At 39.4% G+C, this 24,524-nt stretch overlaps 2 protein-coding genes across 2 annotated transcripts; both read left to right on the top strand.

The window, feature by feature from the left end:
* The first annotated feature begins 915 nt into the window (after nucleotides 1-915).
* LOC103952486 (probable sucrose-phosphate synthase 1) lies at nucleotides 916-7,440 on the top strand. The gene is made up of 13 exons (XM_048580505.1): nucleotides 916-1,273; nucleotides 1,381-1,473; nucleotides 2,452-2,696; nucleotides 2,768-2,831; nucleotides 2,981-3,679; nucleotides 3,797-3,913; nucleotides 4,080-4,211; nucleotides 4,368-4,544; nucleotides 5,167-5,220; nucleotides 5,300-5,362; nucleotides 5,489-6,430; nucleotides 6,593-6,720; nucleotides 6,890-7,440. The coding sequence occupies exons 1-13, from the start codon at nucleotides 1,091-1,093 to the stop codon at nucleotides 7,161-7,163; spliced, it is 3,171 nt and encodes a 1,056-aa protein (XP_048436462.1). The 5' UTR covers nucleotides 916-1,090; the 3' UTR covers nucleotides 7,164-7,440.
* Nucleotides 7,441-16,504: 9,064 nt separating this feature from the next.
* LOC103952484 (probable glycosyltransferase At5g11130) lies at nucleotides 16,505-17,937 on the top strand. The gene is made up of 2 exons (XM_018648730.2): nucleotides 16,505-16,849; nucleotides 17,220-17,937. Exons 1-2 carry the CDS (start codon nucleotides 16,505-16,507, stop codon nucleotides 17,880-17,882), a joined length of 1,008 nt encoding a protein of 335 aa, XP_018504246.2. The 3' UTR covers nucleotides 17,883-17,937.
* The last annotated feature ends 6,587 nt before the right edge of the window (nucleotides 17,938-24,524 follow it).

Below are 24,524 nucleotides of genomic sequence, written 5' to 3'. Positions count from 1 at the left end.
TGGATTGCAGGAGGGGGAAGAGTGTGGTGTGGGGGAAGACAAATTGGATTTTTTTTTTTTTTTGGTTGGGATTTGCAGGTGGGGAAGAAGATGAAGATGGGGAGAGGAGAGAGGAGGGAGGAGGGGGGAGGGACGGACGAATGAGGGTGGGTTTTTTTTTTTTTTTTTTTTTTTTTTTTTTTTTTTAACTTTTATAATTATTTTAATATTTAAAAAATATTAAATAATTGTTTTTTAGTTTTTTAATATTTTTTAATAGAAAGTAGGTCCCCAATCAAGTCAATTTAGCACTTAACAGAAAAACTAACAGAAAATTTGACAGAGGTATGACATTGTCACAAATTCGTAAGATGGGGTATGACATTGTCAATTTTAAAAGGTGAGGTATGAAACTTTCATGATCCCAATAGTTGAGATAGTTTTTTGTACTTTACCCTAAAAATTATTTGAAGGTGTTGTCAAATTTGACAGCAAGGGTGAGAGCTGTCATTCCATATCATGCCACATCAGATTTGGCTTCTCGGTTGGAAACCATTGTCGCTGCCTTTTATGACTGTTAATGCTGATTTGAACAATTTGATGCTCTAAGATGTCAAAATTTAAATTTTATGTTTAAAATTTAACATATTCTTTAAAAGATGGTTTAATCTATATCCCTTTTTTTCTCTCTTTCTCCTTCTTATTTTAAAATTTAGTACATACAACACAAGGAAAGGCCTAGAAACTTGTGTAGCTGCGCCATGTAGATTGTTTACTTTGTAGCAGAAAGATGAGTGTACATCAAGCAACCCTTAATTTGAGACAAGGACATATGAGTAAATTCACTTACAGATTTTCAAAAAACTTATAATAAAAACCTTTCTCTTTCTGTCCAGAGAAATCGCAAACTCGCGGAAAAATTCTCCTCTCTCTCTCTCTCTCTCTCTCTCTCTCTCTACTCCGTCATTGTCAGCAAATCACCATAACCGTCTCACTCTCTCCCTCTCTAACTTTCTCTCTCTAAGATCTCCATATTTCTATATATATATATATATAGCTGGAAGCAGAGCACTCTGTTTCAGGCTCTGTGTAGCCGACCAAGACCGTTGCAATGGCGGGAAACGACTGGGTGAACAGTTACTTGGAGGCGATCCTCGACGTCGGTCCGGGCCTCGACGACGCCAAATCGTCGCTGCTCCTCCGCGAACGTGGCCGTTTCAGTCCGACTCGTTACTTCGTTGAAGAGGTCATCACTCGCTACGATGAGACCGATCTCCACCGCTCCTGGGTTCGGGTACGATCCTATTCACAACGCCATTTCCATTTTTGAATCGATTTGGATTTTCGACATTTCGTAATTTTATTGATTTGTTTTTGCTAATTCGGTGGCTTTGATTTCAGGCTGCGGCGACGGCGAGGAGTCCGGAGGAGAGAAACACCAGGTTGGAGAACATGTGCTGGCGAATTTGGAATTTGGCTCGCAAAAAGAAGCAGGTTCTTATATATATATATATATGTATATGTATGTATGCATGTATTTAAAAAAAAAAAAAAAAAAAACAATTTGTCTTTTCTGTTGATGATTTCATTGTATTCAGCTACTAAATGCGTCAATTTGTTAGAACCCAAATCTCAAACCCTAACTCAACCTTAACTATTGCACATAGAAGAGAGGGAAGGAGGAAGATAGAAGGAGCAGAGCTCTAATATTTTTGTATTGAATTCTTTTTGTGTAAATTCCGATCCGGTTTCAAACCAAAGAGCAATTGCTCTTATACACAAAGTGTGACTACTGCCAGCTGGAACTCTGTCAAATTCCTCTAATAACAAGTAAAACCCTCAATTACAACTGACTTGACTCTTAATTTGTGATTAAGATAATCACAATCCTAAGTTCATAGCACAATTGAGCGTGTGTTTTTTTATTTATAGCTGAGCAAATGAAAATAAAAACGAAACCTTAATAAAAAGTTAAAAAAAAAAAAGTTAAAATAGAACGAAAATTGAATCATACAATGTTGGATTTTGCTGATTACATTGAATCAATGTTGTTTACAGTTAGGATTTTGCCTTATGGTAAGCGAAGATTTAGACACTCATCCTTTTGTTTTTGTTTCTTAATTCTCCTTTAATTCATTTATTTTTTTAATACAAGCGATATTACTTTTAGTTACACTTGGGGAGTGGGGAGGGTTTGGACCCAAGACACGCTAGGTTGAAGAGGATGGCCCTGACCGCAAGGGCAATCACCGGTTAGCCTCCTTTAATTCATGTTAGAAAAGAAAAAAGGAGTGGAAATCATTTCACGCTGCTAATTATTGTTCAATTTATCAAAGGGAAGACTTGTGCTGGTGAAAAAGCACAAGTGATTACTGACAGGAAGTGAATTTATTTTATTATTTACTTTGAGGAGGGGGCTGGTTTTAAGTTTTTGGCTTTAAATTGTTGGTGTTTGCTTTGCTAATTGATCAGATTGAGGGAGAAGAAGCTCAGCGTGTGGCTAGACGTCGTCTTGAAAGGGAACGAGGCAGGAGAGAGGCGACTGAGGATATGTCAGAAGACTTGTCTGAGGGAGAGAAAGGAGACACGGTGGGTGACATTTCAGCTCATGGTGGTGATAGCACTAGAGGAAGAATGAAAAGAATCAATTCTACTGATGCGATGGAGAACTGGGCTGGTCAACAAAAAGAAAAGAAATTCTACATGGTGTTAATAAGGCATGAGCCGAACTTTTTTGTGCATTTAAACTTTTAGACTTTGATTTCATTATCTATAATTCTTCATGCAGCCTTCATGGCCTGATCCGTGGAGAGAATATGGAGCTTGGTCGTGATTCTGATACTGGTGGCCAGGTAACTTTTGGGAGTAGAAATTGTTAATTACAATATTTATCTTGATGTGGTTGTGCACTCAGTTGATGATTATTGAAAACATTTATAAACTGGAATTAAAAGCTTCCATATTACTTGCTTTGGAGTATAAATGCTTTCATCATTATCAGGTCAAGTATGTAGTAGAACTTGCCAGGGCCTTAGGTTCAATGCCTGGAGTTTATCGGGTTGATTTGCTTACAAGACAAGTCGCAGCTCCAGATGTGGATTGGAGTTATGGGGAACCAACTGAAATGCTGAATCCATTAAACACTGAGAATTCGAAGGAGGAGCTTGGGGAGAGTAGTGGAGCTTATATAGTCCGTATACCATTTGGCCCAAGAGATAAATATGCCCCAAAAGAACTTCTTTGGCCTCACATACCTGAGTTTGTTGACGGTGCACTTACCCACATTATACAGATGTCCAAAGCTCTGGGAGAGCAAATTGGAGGTGGGCAACCAGTTTGGCCTGTTGCAATTCATGGACACTATGCAGATGCTGGTGATTCTGCTGCTCTTTTATCTGGTGCCTTGAATGTCCCAATGGTATTTACCGGTCACTCACTTGGACGAGATAAGCTTGAACAACTTTTAAAACAAGGACGTCAATCAAGGGAAGAAATAAATACAACGTACAAAATAATGAGACGGATAGAAGCAGAGGAGTTAACCCTAGATGCCTCTGAGATTGTTATCACAAGCACTAGACAGGAGATAGAATCACAATGGCGCTTGTATGATGGCTTTGATCCAATACTAGAACGCAAACTAAGAGCAAGAATCAAAAGGGGTGTAAGCTGTCACGGCAGGTTTATGCCTCGCATGGTTGTAAGTATCTAATATTTTGCTCTTCATATTATTTTTATCAAAATTTTGGCCTTCTTTCTCGAAAAGGATAAATAGTAAGTGATAGAAATGTTATTCAGTTCCCCTTGTTTTGGTTAGGTAATACCTCCAGGAATGGAATTTCATCATATTATTCCACCGGATGGAGATGGGGATGGTGAAGGGGAGAGACATGATGATAGTTCTATTTCTCCCGACCCGCCAATTTGGTCGGAGGTTATAATTTTTCTTTCTTCTCATATCTCCTTACTTAGATTTTAAGCGTGATAGATTTATGTTGCTCCTTTTCTGTATGGTTCATAACAAATATTCGATTGTGATACATGTTTTTTGCTGTATATATTTTGGTTTAATGTTAATACTAATGATGTTGTATCGGCAGATCATGCGCTTTTTTACCAATCCACGGAAGCCTATGATACTTGCCCTTGCCAGGGCAGACCCTAAAAAGAATATTACGACCTTGGTCAAAGCATTTGGAGAGTGTCGCCCACTGAGGGAGCTTGCTAACCTTGTATGTTCAAATTCCTTAACTGCAACTTCTTACCGTTTATTTCATATGTCTGCTGAGTGCTGACAGATAGATGAGGCTTCCTTTGTTCAGGTTTTGAATAAAAAACTGTGCTTTGTATATATATCATTCAGATGCTTTCTCATTCTGTCATTACAGACATTGATTATGGGAAACCGTGATGACATTGATGAAATGCCCAGCACAAATGCATCTGTGCTTCTTTCCATTCTTAAGCTGATTGACAGATATGATCTTTACGGTCATGTGGCATATCCGAAACATCACAAGCAGTCTGATGTTCCTGACATTTATCGTCTGGCGGCAAAGACAAAGGTACTTTTATCTTTTACAGCAGTGCAACTAGATTAACCACCTCAATTGTGCATGCAGTTTGCTTTTAGGTATATAATTTTTGCTCAGCTTCTGGATGTTTTATGCATAGTCAGGTTCAGATTCAGACTAAATTTGGCTAGGCATGCTTGTAGATATCACTTCTTTGAGTTAAAGCTAGACTTAACTCTCATGCTTAAGATTTTTGAGGTTATTTTATGTCAAAGTAACAGGAAAAGTGGTGACCTTTGTTTTAGAATTGGGATACTGGAGGTTTGTTATTTGTGCCTTCAGATTTATAATCTTTGTCGCTCTGAGGATATAAGTTTGACTTTATTTTATATATCGGCATGAACCCAGAATCAATGTTTATGAATAAAGAGTAAAGATGGTGAAAGAATTATAGGTCAAAGCTTCTGTTTAACTAGGCAGCTTTTAAGTGCATCATAGGGAGGGGAATGCATATTGAATATCTTGGTTATAAAGTTTAATGAGTTTTTGTTGTATGGCGTAAACGGTATGGGATAAGAACTTTCCAGTTTCAATAATTTACATGATATTCAGTTGTTATACCAAGAAAGTTATATGGCTCAAGTTAACAGTAATGTGGTTGATTTCTTGGCAGGGTGTTTTCATCAATCCAGCATTCATCGAGCCATTTGGTCTTACTTTAATTGAGGTACATGTCTCTACATTATCAAAGGAATACATTTCAGATAGTTTATATAAAATCCAACAGAAGATCCTTTGTTGAATAGGCAGCAGCTCATGGCTTACCTATCGTTGCCACACAAAATGGGGGTCCTGTTGATATTCATCGGGTATGTCCATCCTGGAGAACATTCCTATTCCATTGAAAGATTTCTAATTTGCTTTTGGAGCGGTTTTGAGTTAAGTTATCGATACTATTATTAATACTAATTACCAAGGCAACTGAATTGTGACAGGTTCTTGACAATGGTCTACTAGTTGATCCCCATGATCAGCGGTCAATAGCGGATGCCCTTCTGAAGCTTGTTTCGGACAAGCAACTTTGGGCAAGATGCAGGCAGAATGGACTGAAAAACGTTCACCTTTTCTCATGGCCAGAGCATTGTAAGACATACTTAACTCGCATAACCAGTTGCAAACCAAGGCAGCCACAATGGCAAAGGAATGATGCTGACTTTGACAATTCAGAACCTGATTCACCTAATGATTCTCTGAGGGATATTCAAGATATATCTTTGAACTTGAAACTCTCACTGGATGGCGACAAAACTGAAGGGAGTGCTGCTCTTGATAATGCTTTAGAGGCTGAAGACTGTGCTGCTGGAGGGAAGACTAAGGAGCAGAATGCGGTTTTGACATTGTCAAAAGATGTTTGTCAAAAGGCTGGTGCCACAGAGAAAGCAGACAACAGTTCTGGGGCTGGTAAATTTCTGGCATTCAGGAAAAGGAAGTATGTTTGTGTAATTGCTGTGGATTGTGATACAACCTCAGAGTTCACTGAGATCATTGAGAAGGTTACTGAGGCAGCGGGGAAGGACAGAGATGCAGGACCTATCGGATTTATATTATCAACAGCGTTGGGCATATCTGAGATCCATTCTCTTTTGATTTCAGGAGGTTTGAGTCCTTCACAGTTTGATGCTTTTATCTGTAACAGTGGTGGTGAGCTCTACTATCCATCTTCAAGCTCTGAGGATAGTCCTTCTGGGCTTCCCTTTGTGGTGGACATAGATTACCGTTCACACATTGAATACCGCTGGGGAGCAGAAGGTTTGAGAAAGACATTGGTTCGTTGGGTCGCTAATTTCAACGAAAAGAAAGGAAGGGAAACTGTTACAGAAGATGTATCAGCATCAACTAACCATTGCTATGCGTATAAAGTGAAAGATCCAGAACTGGTAATATCTCTTGTCTATGTCTTGTGTTATGGATCCATTTGTATGCTTTTTTTTGTATGTGGTGTTACAAATTACAACCGACTACCTTGTTACTTTTGGAGGTCATTGCTTCAGAGGAACTGTTTTATTTCTTGCGTTTTTTGACATCTTATGTCATGACAGATTCCCCCTGTTAAGGAACTCCGGAAACTCATGAGAATTCAGGCTCTCCGTTGCAATGTTATATATTCCCTAAATGGCACCAGGCTGAATGTTATCCCTGTGTTGGCTTCTAGATCACAAGCACTCAGGTATAAATGCAGAAGTTATTTTATTTACCTAATTAGAAACCTGAGTGAAACTCATTACTTATATGCATGAGATCCTATTTGTCTCCGTTGTACTGCCTAGTCACTTTAAGGATTGGATAGCATTTATAGTGTCTTCGCCTTTTTCATATCACTAACATTTAGTCTCCAGGTACCTGTATGTCCGTTGGGGCTTGAACTTGTCAACTGCTGTTGTCTTCGTGGGAGAAAGTGGTGACACGGATTATGAAGGTTTGCTTGGTGGGCTACACAAAACTGTGATACTGAAGGGAGTTGGCATTGGCGCTCGTAAGCTTCATGCCAACCGAAACTATCCTTTAGAACATGTCTTTCCAAACGACAGTCCCAATATGGCTCAAAGTGAAGGATGCTCCGAAAATGACATAAGAGCGTCATTGGTGAAACTAGGGATTCTTAAGCGGTAGAAAACCCCGAATCATGCACTCCTGTTCGATTCCATATTCTCTTCAACTTTCTATTTGAACTGCAAATCACACAACATCCCTCGAAAATTCTTATCTATTATACTTGTATTGTTGTTTGCATTTTCCCACTAGCAATTCGGACGCCGCTTTTTAGCGCAACCCTTCCCTTGCTACGATTTGAACCACTTATTCAGTTTTCTGGTTTTGTTCAACATGAGAGAAATTTGTGCTGTGCTCTTGTTTTGTTAAGCATGTATAAATGTTGATGTTGGATTTTCTTCTTGGTTGCTTACAGAGAAATGATGAAAGTAGAGAGAGGAGTGTCGGTCTGTATTTTTCTCTAATGAATTGGCTACACAGACAACTGTTGATATATTATCAGGTCATAGTGTGAACGCAAGCTTAACAATAGGTTAGCAATAATATGGTTCAAGCTTCACAATGTAGGGCACTTTCTTTCTTTCTACTAAGTGGTAATGCTACCTTTACACTTGGGCCAGCAAAATAGGTTTCCTTTTGGCCCCTAATCCCGATTGATCTTGTCGAGTTTGCTGCAGATATGGCCACGCGGTTAGGCTGTTTGCAGATAAACGGGAACATATCGTGGATTTCTCTCTCACTCCATTCTTTAATAATATTCTAAAAGGGAAATACTTGTTCAAAATCTCAACAAAGATAAAAATTAATGTATCTAGACTGTTAAATTTAAATTATAATACTTGTATTTTTTTATAATGAGACGTGTAAATTTTAAAGAGTATGAGAATTAAATTGGTATCAAACTCGTCATGTTTGAAATTCTAACCTAAAATATACATTAAAAGTGAAACATATCAATCGCAATACCGACCCCTATTATAATGTAGAAAGAAACATATAAAAAATTCTTCATCCGTTCCATTAATATTTGGCAGCAAAAGAGGAAAATTATGAATAACACCCAAAAAAAAAAAAAAAAAGTCATATTAATTATCATACACGTGAAACCAAATCAAAAACCAAGATTTTTGTCATTGCCGATAGGACTCGTAGTAATTCACTCAACTTCCACTTCTTCATTCTCCTCCTCATTCCACCATTGTTTTCCTCTCAAAACCTAATGCTAAATCATCAGTATTCCCTCCTCTTTTCTCATTTTCTTTCAGAAGAGAACGTTATTTAAAGTTGGACAGAGTGAGCAGCCAGATTGTTTGGCCATGGCTGGCTCTGCTTATACCAACACTTGTTTGCTATACCCTTCTCTTTTCCTCATCCTTTTCTTCTCTTTCATGAACCACCAGTTCCACTATTTCCCATTTCCTCACAACTCCACAGTTCCAAACCACAGACAGGTCTCCGGCACGTACTGCAACGACGATCTCCAAAATGCCAGCAAAAATAGTACTACACTTGATCATGTGCCTACTGTAAGTTAGACGACTTATATATATTCAGAAAGCTAGCTAGTGATCATAATCCTTGTGTGTGTGTGTGTGTGTGTGTGTCGGGTTTTCTATGATGCGGGATAAATCTTGCGAGATGTAAGTAGCAGGTCGATCGCAGTGTGATTCTGCTTATTCCGCAATTATCCAGCAAGATATATGCAGTGGGAGAATTTCCGAAATACATAAAAATGTGTGCTTCTACTCCATTGGTCTTATCACAGGGAATTAGCTATAATCTTGATTTTCGCTTACAAATGTATAGTGAGATCAGTTATATGACATGGTGGGTTTAATCTTTGTTGGGTCTCTTGGCCAAAAATGAAAGAACAAAAATTTGGGTTTTGGAATTTTGTTTTGTGCATGTATACAGATGCAAGTGAAGAAGAACCAATTTGAGAAAATGGAAGATGGATTGGCAAGAGCAAGAGCTGCAATAAGAGAAGCAGCTCAATCAAGGAGCTATATGTCATACAAGGAGGATTTTGTTCCAACAGGATCGGTTTACATCAACCCTTATTCCTTTCATCAGTTAAGTTTCTCCCTCTCTTTTGTTAGACTTGGTCTTCTGGGTTTAACCACTTTGGGTAAAATTCATGTACCAAATCTTCTCCTAATTAGTTGCTATAAAAATGCTTCATTTGTTTTTTTTTCCCCCTAAAAATGTTCCACTAGCCAAGGAACTAAGGAAAATTGAACGAAAACACTAAGTAAGAATCCACAAGCAATCTGAAATCCATTAGGAATTGAGAAATTTTCGAAGTTTGTTGTTTAAATGATAATATGATAAAAACCTTAGCACCATGAAAGAATGTTTTATAATGTATCACAACTCTACGTGCTAGGAAACCTAATATGATTAATACGGAAATAACAAAGTACTAGAAGTATCCTCGAATCTTAGAATGTTGTTTAGGGATTGTAAACGAAGGTATTCAATTGACTAAAAATGCCCATGTTTCACGGCTATGCGGTGAGTTCAACTCGCAATGCCGTTCTCTCCGCGAAGCGACTGGTCACATGCCTAAATCACACGTCACCCTAATTGCACTGCTTAAGCCTTGCTCTCGGTTTTACACTTATCGAGCTGTTCCATTGATCCGTTAACTATCTCTTCCACATCAGAAACATTAAACTGGTTCACATATAATTCATGAAATTTTAAAATATCCTGCAGTTTTTGTTAGGTTGGTTGAAATTGACATTAACTTCAAAAAAAATTATGGATCAATATTTTCTGGCGCATGAAGACCTGGGTAGGGCTTATGAATTAGAGATGAACCGATTAATTGTAAATTTTGGAGTTTATGATCTATAAAGAGGCTAAAAAAAGTCGGATGTGAGTGATCCATTTTTGGGTTTTCCCTAGGTGTGCCATTGTTATTAGGGTGTGCAGAAACATAGCATGGGTGATGTAGTGGTGCACCATGGGCATTAAGTGAACGAGCTTTGCCTATTTTGTGCTTACAGAGTTCTGGCAAACTGTCTTACAGACTGAAATCTTGCCCTATTTTGTTTCAAGGAATAAATATTTGATTTATAAGTGTTGTACTTGTTGGTATTCACAAGAGTTTACTAACTCAATACCAAAATATGTGGGTGATAAGTTTACAAACTCTATCACACCTCTCACTTCCACTCTCAATAAAATTGGACAAAGAAATAGAGAAAGGAGGGAAGCAACAAGCTTTGGTAAAACACTTGGACTTTGATATATGAAAGAAGTAGCAAGCTTGGTGATAACAAACACTTTGAAATATTAGAAGAGTTTACAACTCTTAAAACTTACAAGCTGAAAATGAGAATGGAAATGGGATTTGGATGATGTTATCTAAGGCTTAGCAAGATGGCCTATTTATACAAAAACAAAAAAAATAAACAATCCAACAATACATATAATCAATGATGGTGTTCCACATCTTTACACCCTTTCAAACACATGCAGCAACTTTGATAGTTGGCATACACATGCATTGCATCATGGCAGGTTGTAATACCTTCCTTTCGGCTAACACATGGAGAAACACTGCTGTCTTCCTGCTAGCACATCACATGGCAGCACACTTGCTGTCTTTCATCACCATTTCAGCTAGCACATGGAGGAAACTTTAGACTTTGTAGTTGCAGCATGTGTGGATACAACCTGTAAAGAAACTAACAACTAGCAGCAACCTTTTACAACCTGTTTTTATTTGAATTTCCAACACACCCCCTCAAATCAAAACGCCTTCATGCCTAGCATTTCACGCAATAACCGGAATGATTCAACTGGTAGTGGCTTAGTGAAGATGTCAGCCACTTGTTCCTTTGTGTGACAATAGACAAGCTCAATTGTCTTTTGCTTCACATGGTCCCTTAGAAAATGGAACCTGGTATCGATGTGCTTACTCCTTCCATGTTGGACTGGATTCCTAGCAAGCTTGATAGCTGAGATGTTATCCACATGAATCACAGTCGATTCCACTTGTGGATGACACACTGACTTCAACAGATTTCTTAACCAAATTGCCTCACACACGGTTGAGGCTACAGCAACGTACTCGGCTTCACACGATGACAAAGCAACAATTGATTGCTTCTTTGAAGTCCATGAGAAAGCTGTTGATCCTAGAAAAAACACATAGCCAGTTGTGCTTTTCCTTTCATCTTGGTCACCTCCCCAATCACTATCTGAATAACCAAATAATTTTGCATCTTCACCAAAATTATAAAACAAACCATAGTTTAGAGTACCTCTTATGTACCTCAGAATTCTCTTAGCGGCCAGCCAATGAGACTCCCTTGGTGTTTCCATGTATCGACTCACGAGTCCAACACCATAAACTATATCAGGTCTTGTGATTGTAAGGTACCTTAGGCTTCCAACCAAACTTTTGTACACGGTTGAGTTTACAAACTCACCTTCTCCTTCCTTAGACAGCTTCAATCCAGTTGCAACTGGAGTGTTGACAATATTGCACTTGTCCATATTGAATTTCTCCAATATATCTCTCATGTACTTTTGTTGAGAAATGTAGATACCATCACTTCCTTGCTTCACTTCTATGCCAAGAAAGTATGACATTAATCCATTGTCAGTCATCTCGAATTCACTGAACATGGATTGCTTGAACTCATAGAACATTGCTTCATTGTTTCCTGTAAGCAACAAGTCATCTACATAGAGACAAATGATTAAGAACTCCCCTTTTTCACCGTTCTTCATGTAAACTGAATGCTCGTATGGACATTTCTGAAATCCATTTTGGTGAAGGTAGTTGTCAATCCTTGAGTTCCAAGCTCGTGGTGCTTGCTTGAGGCCATACAAAGCCTTCTTCAAACGATACACCTTATCTTCTTTTCCCTGTACTTGGAAGCCTTCTGGTTGTTCCACGTACACTTCTTCCTCAAGAACTCCATTAAGGAAGGCTGACTTGACATCTAATTGATAAATTTTCCATTTATGATGAGCGGCAAGAGAGATTAGCAATCTTACCGTGTCAAGTCTTGCAACTGGAGCATAGACTTCATCATAGTCCACTCCATACTTCTGTTTGTAGCCCTTTGCTACAAGCCTTGATTTGTATCGATCCACACTCCCATCTGCAGTGCGTTTGATCTTGTAAACCCACTTGACACCAATAGCCTTCTGATTTGGTGGGAGCTTTGTTAACTCCCAAGTGTCATTCTTCTCGATGGCATGGATCTCTTCTTCCATGGCTTTTTTCCAACAATTTCTTCCACAGCTTCATTGAATGAGAGAGGCTCATGGTCTGCATAGAAGCAGAAAAAATTGGTTTCTTCTTCTTCTTGTCCATAAATCTCTGTGAGACTCTTTAACCTCACTGGAGTTGAGGAGCTGCTTTCCTCACTAGATGTAGGACCACTCCTTGCAATTCTGTGCACTGGAGTTGTTGTGATTGTTTGAGCAGGTTGTTGCTCAACAGGTGGTACAACTTCTGGTTCTTCAAAATCAGTGGAGACGATCTTCTCTTTACTGACTTCTTTGTTGTTCCACATCCATGCCTCTTTCTCACTGAAGATGACATCTCTACTAACCACTATTTTGCCAGTTAGTGGGTTGTAGAGCTTGTACGCCTTGGACTCTTCACTATAGCCCACAAACACACACTTCTCACCTCTATCATCAAGTTTCCTCCTCTTGGTTTCTGGAACTTGAGCATATGCAACACACCCAAAAATTCTTAGGTGTGTAACATTCGGCTTGTATCCACTCCAAGCCTCTTGTGGTGTCATCCTCTTGACACTCTTTGTTGGACATCGATTCAACAAATAAATCGAACAAGCTACAGCTTCTGCCCATAACTCTTTTGGCAAATTCTTCTCCTTAAGCATGGACCTTGTCATGTTAAGGATGGTTCGATTCTTTCTTTCGGCTATCCCATTTTGCTGTGGGGTATAGGCAGCAGTAAGTTGATGCCTAATTCCTTGCTCCTTGCAGTATGCATGGAAAGCATTGGAGGTGTACTCTCCACCTCTATCTGATCTCACAGCCACAAGCTTGTGGTTGCTTTCAGCCTCTGTGAGTGTCTTGAACTCCTTGAAGATTCTTAGGGCAGCCGACTTCTCCTTGAGAAAGTAAACCCAAGTCTTCCTACTAAAATCATCAATGAAAGTAATAAAATACCTATTACCTCCATAAGACATGGGATCCAATGGACCACATATATCTGTGTGCACCAACTGCAGTGGTGCCTTTGCTCTCCATGTATCACCAACAGGGAACGATAGTCGTGCTTGCTTGCCAAGCACACAACCTTCACATACTTGGCGTGTGGCTTCAATTTGGGGTAGACCACGAACCATTCCTCCACTTGACAGCAACTTTAGGCCATTGAAATGAAGATGGCCAAATCAAAGATGCCATTTCCATGACTTATCTTCCATTACACCGATGTTGCAGCTTCCAATCTTTGTGTTCAAATTCAACGGAAACATCCGGTTCTTTGACATTCGAACACGTGCAATGAGCTTTCTCCTTGCATTCCTGAGAGTGAGAAGCATGTTCTCCATATGTATAATGTACCCTTTCTGGAGCAGTTGACCAATGCTCAGAATGTTGCTCTTCATACCTGGTATGTAGTAGGTATCAGAGATGTATTCTTCTCTACCATCCTTCTGGATGATCTTGATCTTCCCTTTGCCTTCAACTGGCAACTTTGAGGAGTCACCAAGACTTACAGATCCATAGGCCCCATCTTTGAGTTCGGCAAAAAACTCCTTCTTTCCACACATGTGATTGCTTGCACCAGAGTCCAAATACCAAACATCTTGTTGGCTACTGGAATCATGGTGTGCTAGCAAGACTGTAAGTTCTTCATCAGTATTTCCACTTGATTCTGCCATGTTGACATGCTCACCATTTTTATGTGAACATTCATTGGCATAATGTCCATATTGCTTGCAATTGTGACATTGGATATGCGCCTTTCCTCGAGTAGATCTCCACTCTTGAGACTGACCTCGATTTTGTGCATAGCCTCGACCTCTTCCTCGAGCTCGTCCTCGGCTACGGTTAGATGAACTCCCACGACGTGAGTTCCACTGCCCACGACCTCCATTTGGTTTGTCAATATTCAACTTTGACTCCAAAGCTTGCTCTAGCGTTGTGGGGTTTGCATTCTTCTGAATGCGTTGCTCGTGAACTAGGAGGGATCCTAGTAGCTCATCTGCGCTCATCACCTCCAAATCCTTGGATTCCTCAATGGCAGTCACCACATGCTCAAACTTAGATGTGAGTGACCGGAGTATCTTCTCCACAACTCGTACTTCATCGAGTCTCTCGCCATTTCTCCTCATCTGATTTACTATCACAATGAGCCTTGAGTGATAGTCGGAGATGCTCTCTCCTTCATTCATGTGAGCAGTTTCAAAATCTGCTCGAAGTGACTGTAATCTCACTTTCTTGACCCGATCTACTCCTTTGTAGATTGTACTGAGTGTGTCCCATACTTGCTTACTCGTTGTTGCTTCTGCAACCTTTTCGAACGTTGAATCTTCCAAACCCTGGTATAGAAGATACAATGCCTTTTGGTCCTTCTTTCGTAAGTCCTTGAGAGTGTTCCTTTGATCCGCAGTATATACGGCTTCTTGCTCGGCAGTGGGTACAACATACCCACTACTGACAACTTCCCATAGCTCCTGTGATCCAAACAATGCTTTGAATTGGATGCACCATCTTTCATAATTTTCTTTCTTCAATGTGGGAACCTGGAGTTGCACTAAATTGGACGCCATAGCTACTGCACTTGCCAGAATGGTATTCTGGCTCTGATACCAATTGTTGGTATTCACAAGAGTTTACTAACTCAATACCAAAATATGTGGGTGATAAGTTTACAAACTCTATCACACCTCTCACTTCCACTCTCAATAAAATTGGACAAAGAAATAGAGAAAGGAGGGAAGCAACAAGCTTTGGTAAAACACTTGGACTTTGATATATGAAAGAAGTAGCAAGCTTGGTGATAACAAACACTTTGAAATATTAGAAGAGTTTACAACTCTTAAAGCTTACAAGCTGAAAATGAGAATGGAAATGGGATTTGGATGATGTTATCTAAGGCTTAGCAAGATGGCCTATTTATACAAAAACAGAAAAAATAAACAATCCAACAATACATATAATGAATGATGGCGTTCCACATCTTTACACCCTTTCAAACACATGCAGCAACTTTGATAGTTGGCATACACATGCATTGCATCATGGCAGGTTGTAATACCTTCCTTTCGGCTAACACATGGAGAAACACTGCTGTCTTCCTGCTAGCACATCACATGGCAGCACACTTGCTGTCTTTCATCACCATTTCAGCTAGCACATGGAGGAAACTTTAGACTTTGTAGTTACAGCATGTGTGGATACAACCTGTAAAGAAACTAACAACTAACAGCAACCTTTTACAACCTGTTTTTATTTGAATTTCCAACAGTACTTAGATGTGGACTTATGAGCTGCAATTCTTCATCTGTCACAACCTTAGATTCTTCAGCCTAGTTCTGACTCGTGTACTGTATAGTACTCTGATTTATAGAGGTCCCCCATTCCGCTAGGCCTTTGACAATAGTCCTTAGCAAAACTGGGTACATCTACATGCATGCAGAGAGACATAAACATGCATAAATTGTAGTTGTAGACTCTATGGGTTCTAGGACAGGCACCAAAGTGGCAAAATGCTATCCTTAATTTGACCTGCTTTCAAATTGTTTATCTAGTAGGTCGATCCCTTCTTCAAGAATAGTTGATTCACATAAAAGGTTTTTCTATAATGTGGGTAACCACCTTTTTTCATAAATGTGGACATGTCATTGATATTGCTGACACCAAACAATTGTCGATATGTCACCAATAAAACTTGACCGCAAGTGCAGCTTACTTTTAAGTTACTGCACTGTATTAGAAGGAATGTGATTATAAATATCTACAATTGACTCAAATTCATGTGCGGATGTTCACATTTACGAACAAGATGTTGGCAGACTTGCAACTTTGGTCATTTGAAAAGTTTATTAAATTTAAGCGGTAAACTAACTACATCTGGTTTTTTACTGGAATTATTTGAGTTTAAAATCTAGGATCTTGGGAGTAGCCAAAAACCTAAGCACCAAGATGATTTTACACCATAAGGTAATCAATCTTGTTAAACGGGATTAGAAATGATATAATTCACCATATGTATCCCACCGTGATAACTTGGGTTGTGCTTAATTAGTAGGTAAAATAATGATGGACAAGCCTAGGGTTTATATGTGCAATATTTAATCTTTTCGAATAGATGCGTTTAGGTTTTTTTGCAGGTATATCAGGTGCCACATATAGTGTAATGTTTATTATTTAAACACATAAGCATCATCAATTAATATCACTAATTGATTCATTATCGTTTTGTGTATGTATGTTTTAGGAGCCACATAGAGATGGAAAAAAGATTTCGAATTTGGTCGTACGAGGAAGGAGAGCCACCAGTCTTCCACAAAGGGCCGATGAACGACATTTACTCCATTGAAGGTCAGTTCATGGATGAGTTCGAGTTGAGTGGGAAAAGCCCATTTGTAGCGAAAGACCCTGACGAGGCTGTCGCGTTTTCTCTTCCAATCAGTGTTGTCAACATTGTGAGATTCGTCTACAGGCCTTACACCCCCTACTCTCGTGTCCGGCTCCAGAACATTGTCGAGGACTACATCAGCATCATATCGAAGAAATATCCATACTGGAATAGAAGCAATGGAGTTGACCATTTTCTGGTTTCTTGTCATGATTGGGTATGCCACTCTATTTTGTTTCCATCTTTTCAGTTTGATTTTATAGTGCTACCACCAACACTTCCTTGTGATTCATATTTCATCTCATAAATCTCTTAACCTAATCAATAAAACAATTTGCACCATATTTACTGATCACATCTAACACAAAGAAAAAACTCGAGTATGTACGTTAGTTTCACATGATTCTTGTACGTGTACAACATGTGATTAATGATCAGTTTGGTAAATGTAACATCACTCAAATGTGATTACTAGCACATTTGAATTTGAAGACTTTTGTTAGTTATGACCTGAATTGTTGTGTCAACTTTTGGGCATGGCCAAGTTGAATGAGTTAACGATTCTCCTTATTCGATTGCATTTTTAGGCACCTGATATTTCGGCTGGACACCCTAAGCTTTTCAAGAAGTTCATTAGAGTACTCTGTAATGCAAATTGTTCAGAAGGTTTCCAACCAGTCCGAGATGTATCCCTGCCTGAAATCAAACTCCCTTTTGGAAAGGTAGGCCCTCCCCTCCTTACCCATTCCCCTAAAAACCGTTCAATCTTTGCTTTCTTCGCTGGTGGTGGTCATGGAGACGTAAGAAAGATACTATTCAAACACTGGAAAAACAAAGACAAGGAAATCCAAGTCCATAACTACCTCCCCAAAACCCTAAACTACACACACCTAATGGCGCAGAGCAAGTTTTGCTTGTGCCCTAGCGGGTATGAAGTTGCAAGCCCTAGAGTGGTTGAGGCCATATATGCAGGCTGTGTCCCAGTGATCATTTCTGATTCCTATGCGTTGCCGTTCAGTGACGTACTTAATTGGTCTAAGTTTTCAGTTCATGTTCCGGTGGCAAGGCTACCGGAACTGAAGGCAATTTTGCAATCAGTTTCCGAGCATGAATATTTGAGAAAGCAAAAGAGGGTCATGCAAGTGCAGCGCCATTTTGTGATCAATAGGCCTGCTAAGCCATTTGATATGTTGTATATGGTGCTGCATTCAGTGTGGCTTCGGAGGCTTAATCTGAGGCTGTTGAAATGATGCCAAGGTGGGGGTTTTGTACAATTATGCTAGAATTTATACAATTGTGTTTTTGAGTAAATAAATTTTGTATTATCTCAGAAACAACTGCGCTGTATTAGCCATTTAATTAGCAACGTGGAGAAACAAGAATTATTGATCACAATATTTGTTATAGGCAACCAACAATTTTTTGCGGAAAATTGAAATGTTAATATTGCAGCACGGTATGTGCATTTGTACGTTTTAGGTTATGTACCTTCAATAATAGTGATCGAGCGAGTTTGGTGGCTACTTATTCCAATGAGTGATAGGAGCATATTCATGCGACTTAAATGGCTTGTTCTCGTGCATTTACGTTATGTTTCTTTAGTTATTTTAGTCCTTTATGCTTCTTTTGTGTGTTTTCAGGTTCTAAGGGCAAAGTATGCAAAATGGTGCATTTTGGTGCATTTTGGAGTAGTTTGGGGCGTTAAATGGATTGGATATACTTGAAGCCAAGTAGATGGACGAAATTGAAGACCAAAGGAGGCCCTTTGTACCAGAAATTCACACCAACACATCCCATTTCAGATTGCATTCCAATCATTCCAGCCAAGCCACATGCACTCCCTTTAATTTATTCAACCTAGCTGTCAAAGCACATGCACATTCACCCTAATCATTCACATACACAATCTGCCATCATTCACACATTCATTCCACATGCATTCCCTTCACAAATCAGCCACATGCACTTTGCCTTTCATCATTGCACCATAAATCAGCCACATGCACCCATAATCATTCATCCAACTTTGCACATGCATTCATCATCATAACCTAGCTGTCATTACCCTTTAATCACATGCATAAATCAGCCACATGCATCTCCCATCACCATTTCAGATTTCCACCAAGTTCCTAGCTGTCATATTCCCTCCTTTTCACCTATAAATAAGCATCCATTGCAGCCACAATTCATTCATTCCCATTCATACACAATTCATTCACCATTCACGCCAGAAATTCATCCCCTCTCTATAACACATCCATACTTCACCATTCTTCATATTTTCTGCCCAAAAAGAAGCCTTGAGGTCCCCTACATCCATCCCTATCCTAAACACATCATTCTACACCATCCATAACTCCCCATCCCTCCAAACCTATCCTTAGACCTTGTGCTACAACGAAGAGGAGGAGAAGAGTGCCTAAACGTTCATACAATTCAAGTTTGAGTTGTTGGAATGTTTAGGTGTTTCTTTTCCTCGATTCCAATGTTTAATTTCAATTCTCTTTGTTTTGTACGTATGAGGAACTAAACCGCCCCTTGGCTAGGGGGGGATTCGAAATATATGTTTATGCTTGCATTTTGATTTGATTACTTCTAATTGCGTTTCATAAGTTGTGGATTCAATTTGTTTAACTGTTTGATTGATAACTTATTTATGTATGTTTATTGAGAGTATACGCTTAATTTTCATGCATGAATATGACGCTAGAATATAAGTGAGTTTCACCTAATAGTTACGAACTTATATTCACAAGTAGTGGAGGTTGCTTATAAACAATCGCGTTAAACATATTCTTGGCATAAGTTTCATGCAATCATAGTAACGAATGCCTCGTCAACACTTATAGTTTTCATGTTGCTTAATGATTCTTGCTTGTATCTCTATTATGCAATTCATGTAGGGAACTTGTGAGGAATGCTTTGGGTTGTCGTATGCAATCATCCAATTCATTAACTTAAGGAAAACTTGACGGTTAATTTAAGCGGACCTAATTAACCCGGGGCGTTGAGAATTCATGGTTTATTGAAATGCAATTGGAAATCTTTGTATTATGCAAGTGTAACATGTGTGGAGATGAACCCCTTAGCTAGCCATCCCATCCATTCAATTCCATCACATTCATCTTTACAATCTGTGCATTTTAGTTAATTTCGTCAAAAACTCAATCCCCCTTTACTTTAATGTCCAAATTAGTTAGAAAGTGTTTTAGTTTGTGTTTATAAGTGTTTTGATTCAATTTGTTATACAAATTCGTCCAAATTCACCAAAGTGCTCAAAACTGCCCAGAAAGTGTTTTTAAGGCAGTTTTGAGTGTTTTGGGTGATGTTTGAGTCTTTTGGTTTGTTTTAGTGTTTTAAGTGTTTAGTTTTGCATTCTTTGAGTCTAGTTTAGTGTTAAAGTGTCTTAGTTTGTGTTTCTAAGTGTTTTGATTCAAGTTATTACCCAAATTCGTCCAAAGTACTCAAAGTGCTCAAAACTGCCCAGAAAGTGTTTTTAAGGCAGTTTTGAGTGTTTTGGTGCTGTTTTGAGTCTTTTGGTTTGTTTTGGTGTTTTAAAGTTTAGTTTTGCATTCTTTGAGTCAAGTTTAGTGTTTTAAACTTTGTTTTTGAGTTTTTAAGTCAGTTTCCAAGTGTTTAGCAATCCCTCCTAATCCCCGGTTAAGAACGATCCCTACTTATATCTATACTACAATTGTCAAGAAGAGGGTTTAATTTGTGTGCGTATAAATCTCGCATCAAATTTTGGCGCCGTTGCCGGGGATTAGCAACTTTGCTAATCTCTTGGATTGTTTTATTTTCGTTTGTGTGTATATATTTTTAGTTTTATTTTGTTGATTTTAGAAGCAAGACATGGCACTTGATAGTGTTTCTCTTTTGTCACAGCTTATGGAAGAGTACCAAACGCAAAGAGTTGGTACATTTGATCATAATCAATCAAGGAACGACGTGTTTTCCAATACTTACAATTCGGATTGGAGTGATCATTCAAACTCTATGTGGTGGGAACCTCAACATATTCAACAAGAAGGATATTGGCAACCATATGAGGAGTTCTATACAACACCTATGCATCCACCACAACCTGTCCAAACAAATTCAAGTGAGTCTTTGTATAATGATACGGTTAGTAAGTTACTCACCAATTTGTCTCAGGGGCAAGAAGATCTAAACAAAGCAAGGCAAAATCAAGACAAAAGGTTGGACTACTTGGAAAAGCAAATTGGGCAGATCGCGGAGTTCGTAGGACAATTTCAAGACCAAGGCAAACTCCTTATTTCAACCATTGCAAATCCGAAGGAAGGATTTGAAACTGCCTTGAGAAGTAGCAAGGAGGTTGGAACGGACCCTCAACCATCAAAATCAAATCACAAGGAAGAGGAATACACCCAACCCACGGCAAGAGTGGAAACACCTTTGCCGGAGGCACCTATTGCTCCTACGCCATCTAATTCAAGTAAGGTTGTTCCAAATTTAATTAGTTCTAACCCCATTCCACCTAATATCCCTATTCCTTGCAGGTTCATGAATTCCAAGGAAGAAGAAAGTGAAAAAGACACCTTGGAAGCCCTTCCAAAGGTGAAAAGTAGGGAATATCATGAATTCATTAAAGAGGACGTTCTTGAGATAAACAACCCCAAAGAAGTTGAATTTTATGACACAAGACAAGGACCAATCCTCACATCAAATCTAACCAAGTGCAAAGTCCCTGAAACGTTCAAAGAAGGGGTGTTTATTCTTGAGTTCTTATTGGATCACATAAGTAAGCCACCTCCTCCAATTTCAATTTTCTTTTATACTAACATGTTGTTAATGATTCAGGCATCCAATCTTGAATTTAAACCATTACCGGATCATTTCAAGTATCACCTTCCATTCAAAGATCAATTCCATGCCGTTTGATTCAAATAGAAAAAAAAAAAAAAAAAAAAAAAAAAAATTTCATATATTAAATAAAATAAAAGAACATGGCAGAATGATGGAGCCTTCACAAAGGATGTTTACGTGAAGCCCTACTACGAGGCATCGGAGCGGAAGGCATCGGAGCGGAAGGCATCGGAGCAGAAGGTATCGGAGCGGAAGGCATCAGAGCAGGAGGCATCGGAGATAGAGCGTTCCAGGCCTCAATACTTGGCGGAATGCTGGATGACCCAGGAAAAAGGTGCCTCTGGAAGAAAGACGCAAGTCTTTGACGGTCACTTTGCATTCGACCTTGAGATTCTTGCATCTCATCAAGCTTCCTCTTCATGCCTGACGAATAGTTATTTGCAAGCACATGCAAACTTCTATTCTCGTACTTAAGCTGTTTGATCTCCTGCTTAAGACTCTCCACCTCCGCCATCAAGGATTCAACCTGACGGGAGCGAGCAAGTAGGCGTTGGCCCATGTTGGACACAGAGCCAGCACACTGAACGCTAAGAGCCAAGGACTCTTGAACGGCCAACTCATCGGACCGTCCTGAAAGCAACTGACTATCTTTTGGAGTGAGGAGGTTCCTTGCTACTATTGTAGCTGTTGTGGCGTCCTGCATCACGGAGTCTTCACCTGTAAGAGGACCGTTAGAAGATAAAAAAGAAGGGCGCCATACGTTACCTTGACGCGGCGCGCCCGTATCACTGCTTCTGCTGAGACTCAATTCTAAGCTAAGGTTCGATGGGTTTGCCATTTTTTCAAAGGTGTTCAAAGAGAAGGGGTGGATGGAGTTAAATTTCAAAGGGCCGGAGACAATTTTCAAAAATGGGCAGTCTTCGGAGTGTGTATGTTGGTGGTGATCGATAGCTCTATAAAAAGCCAAGGCGACGCGTCCACCGATTCAAAAAGCCGGAATTTCCTGCGTAAAGTTCGGCGACGTTCTCTCGGCTTTTCAGAAACGCGTTCAACTTTGTCAACACGTGGAGGCCATCATCGCAACTACACATCTTTAGCCGACAAGCGCAAAGTTCGGCGACGCTTTCTCTACTTTTCAGAAAACGCATGCAGCTTTGTCAAAAGAGCCGCACCCGCACTACTACGTGTCGTTCAGAAAGCGATGGGGCGTCGCTCAGAAATCGAAGGGGCGCCTGCTCAGAAATCGAAGAGGCGTCGTTCAGAAATCGAAGAGACGCCTGCTCAGAAATCGAAGAGGCGTCGTTCAGAAATCGAAGAGGCGTCACTATTTCAAAAAGCCAGATTTGCGGGATCAAAACGTTTGTCGACAAGGGTAAAAGAACAACACCACCACTTGCTATTGGGAAATCCCTATATATGTCGACCTTCATCTTTTATGGCAAGGCAAACCTGAAGAAAATGCCCAACTCTTCCTCACTTTTGAGGGCGCACTCCCAGCAAAGCCTTTCGAAATACTCAATTCTTTCTTCTTCCCCAAAGATGATACCAGATGCCTGGAGTACAGATGACCCAGAAGGAAACAGCACAACAAATACATGTGCTGATTCATTCACCGCTTCTTCAAAAGCAAAGGTATCTCATATCATCAAGGTCAAAAGCAAAAGTATCTCATATCATGCTCTTTCCCTGTCTTTTCCTTTGTCTTTGTTGTTACTCGCATAGCAAAGTAAAAGAAGCAATCAGCCGGCACTTGGAGTCAGTCTTCCGACGGCCGGGAATCCCTTTCCTGATTGCTTACCTAGCGTTGCTCTCGAGTAGTCATCTTCAACGGTTGATACACTTCCAGAGAAGGGACCACTTCTGCAAAGGGGAGCAAGTAAGGCAAGGGAAAATGACACATTGAAGCATGTGGAGACAAGCAACAACTGCATATGCTGAGCTATCCTCTAACCCTCTTCAATAAGTATTGGAGAGATTGAACAAAGAAACAGATAAAAGGAGGAAGCTCAGACCTTCGGGGGAGACCAAAGGAAGCCTGCTGCCCAGTTCAAGAGTAGCACAAAGGAAAATCAACGATGGGAGCAGCGCAGTTCAAGAGTAAGCCTGTGGAATCACAAAGATCCAAGCCTCAATGCAATTACCAAGGAGAAGATGGAATTTACACTCTATAACCAGATTTGCGTCTCTAAACTCTTCTCTTTGTTAACTAAATTCTGCCATGTTTAGTATGTTTAGTTGCTTTTTGTGTGTTTACTTATGTTTTGTGTGAATCTATGCTTAAAACATTGAGGACAATGTTTGATTTAAGTGTGGGGGGGTAACTAAGTATATTTGATGCAAATTCGTGGGATTTTATCACCCATAACTTCAAATGTTGTTCCTTGCTGTTTTAAGGTGTTTTTAAGTTGTTTTAGAGTGTTTTAGTATGTTTTGTTTTATAACTCCGAAAATCACATAAAAATTTGAAAAACATGTTTTGAAAAGCCTAAAAAGAGTGTTTTAAGTCGTTTTTGTATGTTTGTGTCTTAGGATACCTTCCAACACAATGATAAGGATTTGGTTTGTAATTGCATGACTGTTAAAAAGAGTTATAAACATAGAGAAAAGTTTGATTTACTCTTGGTATATGCTTGGTTATGGTTATAATGTATGACTTCACATGCAATCATAAAAGAAAAATTCGTTTTTGTAACATGCTTGAAGGAAGGAACTCAAACAAACGCTACAACCCTGTGAGACTCGAGCCATTACCTTCTTTGGAGAGTTATAATCTGCGATTCTTTGTTTTCTAAAGTTGTTGCATGATCTCATTATTCCTTGCTTGGTTGCTACTTAGAATGCAATTATATCATGATAGAACTAAATGCTAGAACTTATATCCGTTTCATTCAAAGCATGACATTGAATTGCATAACACATATCAAGATGAAGTTGTGTAACCACCACCATAGCCAAATAGCCTTACTTCCCATATTTCATATATGTTGTAAGTTTTAACCCCGTTGAGCCTTGTTTAGCCTTTATTCTTTGTTTACCCACATTTTCCTCACCTAGCCTAGAGT

Source organism: the organism of the source record quoted next, unplaced genomic scaffold, assembly GCF_019419815.1.
Source record: "Pyrus x bretschneideri cultivar Hongxiangsu unplaced genomic scaffold, Pyrus_bretschneideri_v1 Contig15, whole genome shotgun sequence".
NCBI classification, from domain to species: domain Eukaryota; kingdom Viridiplantae; phylum Streptophyta; class Magnoliopsida; order Rosales; family Rosaceae; genus Pyrus; species Pyrus x bretschneideri.
This window is presented reverse-complemented; position numbering and strand designations above follow the sequence as displayed.